The sequence below is a fragment of the Megalobrama amblycephala genome, linkage group LG12 (genome assembly GCF_018812025.1).
Source record: "Megalobrama amblycephala isolate DHTTF-2021 linkage group LG12, ASM1881202v1, whole genome shotgun sequence".
In the NCBI taxonomy this organism is placed as follows: Eukaryota; Metazoa; Chordata; class Actinopteri; order Cypriniformes; family Xenocyprididae; genus Megalobrama; species Megalobrama amblycephala.
In genome coordinates, this window is record NC_063055.1 from 691,874 (window position 1) to 697,873 (window position 6,000).

Below are 6,000 nucleotides of genomic sequence, written 5' to 3' on the forward strand. Positions count from 1 at the left end.
AGAAATACATGCTCGATTTTAATATTATTTTAAGGTAGAATTAAATTAACTAGCCTACTCAGCATTTTGTTCGCGTACCCCCTTTTGTCACCTCGCGTACCCCAGTTTGGGAACCACTGCAATAAAGTATATGAAATAAAATGCTATATTTTACTTGCTTGCTTCTTTGCACCTGGCACCTTAATGGCTGCTTGCCATTAATTTGCTGATTAATTTACTGATTAAATGTACAAAGTTGACATAAAAGATGATGCATACATGAAATAGGGTTTAAAAAGACTGCCCTTATAAAGCTAAAAACGCAATCAATTTATGTTGGTAAATATCAACTCAAAGAAAAAGATTGTCTAAATATAGTCTAATAATCCCAGAAAATATTGAGATATCTTTTTTTGTCATTATCGCAAACCCCCAAGTGCACACATCACACAAGTACAAACCTGTCCTGCAGTCGCAAAAAACTCTCCATCCGGGGAAAACTTGATGAAGTGAGTCGGAGCGGCGGACCTGTAACATCCAGAGAGAGTTTACTGCAGCAGTCTGAGGTGTATTCAGAGAAACTCAGTGTGACGTGAAGGATGAACACTGACTTGCATTGCCATATGCATCTCCAGGAGTGCTGAGGATCGCCGGCAGCGGCCTTGTCTTCGGGATCTGCGCTGGAACGCACGTTACACCACAGCTGCAGAGATGCCGAGCCGGTCAGAAGACACGTACCTGTGAACAGTGTTAGAGAAGAGAGATGAGGTGAGCGGCTCGTCTCCGACACGAGGAGCAAACGCTGATCTCACGTACCGGTCGGGTGCCACGTCAGGATGTGTGCGACTGACTGCAGGACGAACTGCCCGCTCTTCTGCCAATGATAATTCAGCTTCTGAAAAAACATTGTGACAGGTGTTTACATTGTAAAAAGTTTAATGTTAAATCAGCGGTTTTCTATGTGAATATATATTAAAATGTAATTTATATCCTGTGATCAAAGCTGAATTTTCAGCATCATTACTCCAGTCTTCAGTGTCACATGATCCTTCAGAAATCATTCTAATATGATGATTTGCAGCTCAAGAAACATTTACGATTATTATCAATGTTGAAAACAGTTCATATTTTTGTGGAAATTGTAATAAATTAAAGGTTTGGGGTAAAAACAGAAACTAATATTTTTATTCAACAAGGACCCAAAAGATTCTATTTCAAATAAATGCTGTTCTTTTGAACTTTCTATTGTTGATTCAGTGATTCATTCATAAAGACGGCCACTTGCATCGCTCCTGAATGAATCAGCTGGTTGAATGAATGATTCAATGACTCACTCATTAAGACAGTGACTTGTCGCCACGTACCGGCGGTTTTACTTTCATATTTAAGTATAATTTCATTTTCCATTCATATTCATGCACTTCTGAGCTGCATTAAACAGTCTGTGTAAAATATACATAAATTCCACTTCAGATGCAACGTCTGAAAAGTTTGTGTAATAAATTCTATGTTGAATCAAAATATTTCTTTCTATAGATACTTTTTGCAAAGTCTATTCAATGCTTTTCTCATCTAACACAATAGTGACTTCAAATTATCTTTTTGGGGTAATATTGCAGCCAAAATTGATTTTAATTTGTGATCATTTGATTATTTGATTGGCACATCATGTAATTTATTAGATTTGACAGCCCTAATCGTTTGTTTTTGAACATTATGATTCAATGAGCATGATTTCTGAAGGATCGTGTGACACTGAAGACTGGAGTAATTTCAGCTTTGATCACATGAATAAATTATACTTTACTATATATTCACATAGAAAACAGCTGTTTTACATTGTAAAAATATTTCACATTTTTACTGTATTTTTTGATCAAATAAATGCAGCAAAAATATTTCACATTTTTACTGTATTTTTTGATCAAATAAATGTAGCTGGTGAACAGAAGAGACTCTTTCAGAAACATTAAAAATGTTAATTATTCCTTTCTTTATCACTCCTGAACCCCAGTGTATTGCATTCAGTTCATGCATTCCCTGGGAATCGAACCCATGATCTTGGTGTTGCAAGCGGCACTATTCAGGAAAGTCTTGCACATTGAACGCCACATAAAACAGAGCACATTTAGTCCAGAAGAAACTCACTTTTTGCGCTTTCCCTTGCGGACTGACCTCCACCGGCTCAAACACACAAACAATGTTTCCATACGATGCCGCGATCTGAAAACAGAGCAGATGTAGAAAGTTTGCACAGTAATAATCCTGTTCAGATACACTTGCTGAATTTTAAACCTGCCACGCTCTCCATCGTTTGGACCAATTCATTCGGTGTCTGTTGTGTTTCCCCACTTCAGGAACGTTCCCACGCTCATGTATTTGACTGAACAATGAGCTGGTAACGTGAGCACACTACGGCTGGATGGTTTTAATTAAGGGAAAGCAAGAGAGCATTTCAGAGCTCTTCGGGCGAGGAGGAAGTTTAGACCACCACATGATGTCTGGCATGTAAATGACGTCTGGTTTACAGGTTCGGGGACTTCAGGAAACTCTTATGGATGATGCAGCGCTTCATGTTTATTTGTATTTTATCATTTCAAAGCACTTCACGTGAGTGTATGTATGTGTGGATACACCTGGATATATAACTTTATACTTCTCACTGATGTTTATAAGATCAACACACCCTAATGACTAGGGCTGGGTAAAAAATATTGATTTCTCGATTTTAATCGATTCTCATTTTTATGAACCGATATCGATTCTTAAATCCTAAGAATCGATTAGTCTAGTCTGTTTTCAGTTGATGAATGAGCAGAATATGTAGCTCCTCCCATCCAATAAATCGCAATAATCTGTTACTTTTGATATGAAGCAAAGTCTCAGATTTTTAAATGACGTCCATCTTATTATGAGATTCAGAAAATAAATACTGTTTAATGTGGCGTGACGGATCGCTTTAGCGCCTCAGTTAAAGAGAAGCATGTGATCATCCTCTCCTCCGCTTTAATACCAGTTACAGCGAAATAAACATGAACATCTGAAGGTATGTTAAAATATACAGTACAACTTACTGAAATCCGTATCATGTCTCGTGTAATCGCTCAATCAGTGCTTCAACCTCAGAAAGACTCAATAAAACAGCTTCAAAGTCACGTGACGTCACATTTACCTCAGAAAAACATATTCAGTGACCATAAACTCATTAGTCAGCTAGAAAAGTGAACTCTAGAAAGATAAATATAGCTGTGCACCGTTACATATTCATTATAATCTTTAATGTTCTTCAATATTTAATGCATGTTTGAATAAATCAGCCGTGATTTAAATGTTTATATTTCAAAAAAACGAATTGGAGTAGAAATATGATTATGTAATTCTAAACTTTATTTAAAATAAAAACATGATTGAGTGTAATTTAAGTGTTTGTATATAAATAAGTTAATTTAACCTTCAGTATTATTACAGTAGTACCAGCTGATTCTCATGTGTAGTTTACAGCATTTTTTTCCTCTAGAAAATTTGCCATGTGCTGAAACTGAAATACTACATCCAAAATAATCGATATCGAATCGAAAGCATGTGAATAGTAATCGAATCGAATCGTGAAAATTGTGTCAATACCCAGCCCTACTAATAATGACAGCTAATATTTGCATCGAACGATTTTTCATCAGTTCATGCATCCCTTGGGAATCGAACACGTGACCTTGCAGGTGTGATTTTGGTGTCTCACCTGTCCGCCCTGGAGAGAGCAGTCCACGCAGCCCACCTGGATGTTCCCATGTTTGGCTCCCGGGATAATCTGGATCCTTTCAAAGTCGCTGCCCAGAATGACGATGTCACAGCCGGAGGCGTACGCCTGTCACATGAAACATGATGTCATGATGTCACATCACCACACACTCTCTCTCACATGCACAGATGGTCTGTTTTTACCGTGAACGGCCGGTTGCTGACGCTGCCCACAGAGAAGCAGTTGTCTCCGGGGTTGACAGCACCTGTGAGCACCTGGTGGAGGTTCATGGTTCTTGGCACACAAGATTTTCAACACGAACCCCTGAAACAGACAATCACAGACACACCTGTCCAGTCTGACCTTCATTACATCAAACTAGAACGAGAGATTTCCCAACCAGAACCCATTGACGCAGCGATGGAGAGTGCCGGATATATAGATGATGCATTAAGTGTCCATCAACATCAATATTTTACATTAAATTTTAAATGAATGTATGAGTGGAAGTATTTATCCTGCAACTGTTCCTGCTCATTATTTCATCATTTTTATTAAACAGTTCCTTTACTCATTCTTGTCATTTCACAACAGATGTAAATAAATACCACTATTGTACTCAATGCAATTAAATGACATCATGTTCTTGACAGACAGTCTATGATCATATTGTGATGTGTCAGCCAATCACGTGATGTCAGTCATGACTGACGAGCTTTAAACTATATTTTTTAAACGTTTCAACTGTCCGATGCTTCGGTTCTGATCCAGTTTCAGATATATATATCATCTTTAATCATCTGTGAGTTTAACAAAATACAGTTGTGTGATTTTCTCTCAGAGAATCCAGTCAGAGCTCGAGCTCCTCAGCTAGCCGTGCTAACATCATACTGACAGCTTCAACCAGGACATTTCATGACAATCCATTACAAACATCTAAATGCCACGGTTCTGGACCGTTTCGGTCATTAATATCACGATTAATGCACGTCTGGTGATTTTCATTGGAAACCGCTGATGTTATTAGCCGCGTAGCATTAGCATGACAGCAGGCGAACATCTGCAATAAGAAATAATCAATAAAATCACGCGCGTCTTACCTCAGAAACGGGTTTCATTCATGCCCAAGTTCAAATATAATGCGTGTTCCTCTCATTGTGAGAGATAATTAAGACACACAGTGATTTGGTGGTGTTTGTGTGCGGAGACTCTGCGGTGCGGGTCAGGAAGTCAAAAGAGCACTGCATTGTGGGAAATGTAGTTGCTTTCCGACCGTTAAACTCAGCATATGAGTCACATGTCTCATTCGTATACAAAAACGCCACTATGTAAACAGGATTTTAAACACATCCCAACATGTTTATGGGTCAATGACGTGACGGGTCATTAATAATAAGGCCTTAATAATAATAATAATAATAATAATAATAATAATAAACAAAGATTTGACATCCAAAGTATGTATAGATCTCTTTTATTGAATCCAAATTATATTTTTCTACATATAAAGGTATTTTAAAGATTCTGAAGTGTCAAAAGGTCATTCGGTTTAACTGGACTCCAATACAGTCATTTCATTTGTGATTAAAATATCTTAAAATGCTATAAATGTATATATTTGATGATTTTATAACATCATATATCAACATGGTGCAAAATGGTGTTAAAATTATGCGTAGAAGTCGTTGCTTTGTTATGAGAAAGAATGTAATTCTGGATTTTGGATCAAGTCATGCGGTCAATATCATGTGACAGGATGTGACATCATTCAGACGCCTGCAAAGGACCACATGGTTGTGAAACAAAGTAACTAACTCACTTTTAACTATTTGATAAATTCATGTTTTCACTTGATCATACGCATGTCCCGAAACATCAGGTCATTCGGTGCAACCGCTATAGAACATGGAAAATGTTGAAATATTTTAAAAACTTGTACTAAATATAAAATGTTTGATCGTCCTTTTGCTAGATATCAGCTTGTTAGCATTGTTTGAAAATATCGTCATTCGGTAAAACCGAGATTTTGGTTAAACCAAATGATTTTTTGGTGACGAATTTTGTAAAACAAAATGACAAAAGCAGAGATAATTGATTATAAAAACCACATAATCTCATTGTTAACACTTAATAAAACTTAATAAAAATTAATTATATCTCCATTATGCTTTTTTTACACTTTTGAAAACTTTATTTGTCAATGACCCATATAACGAATCTAAACATAATTATATTTATAAAATAAAACATCAGTTAATATAAGATACATCAAAGTAAATGTGAGC

General features: G+C 36.7%; 1 protein-coding gene across 3 annotated transcripts in view; it reads right to left on the reverse strand.

The window, feature by feature from the left end:
* The window catches only part of dmxl1 (Dmx-like 1), a 39,357-nt gene extending 34,383 nt beyond the window's left edge, over positions 1-4,974 (reverse strand). For all 3 annotated transcript variants that reach the window (XM_048209434.1, XM_048209435.1, XM_048209433.1), the window contains exons 1-7: positions 4,816-4,974; positions 3,919-4,039; positions 3,716-3,841; positions 2,128-2,202; positions 796-874; positions 591-717; positions 441-507 (exon numbers count right to left, since the gene is read on the reverse strand). In XM_048209434.1, the coding sequence (XP_048065391.1) occupies positions 441-507; positions 591-717; positions 796-874; positions 2,128-2,202; positions 3,716-3,841; positions 3,919-4,005 (561 nt within the window). In that variant the 5' untranslated portion in view covers positions 4,006-4,039; positions 4,816-4,974. The remainder of the gene's footprint in view (positions 1-440; positions 508-590; positions 718-795; positions 875-2,127; positions 2,203-3,715; positions 3,842-3,918; positions 4,040-4,815) is intronic.
* Between the last annotated feature and the right edge of the window lie 1,026 nt (positions 4,975-6,000).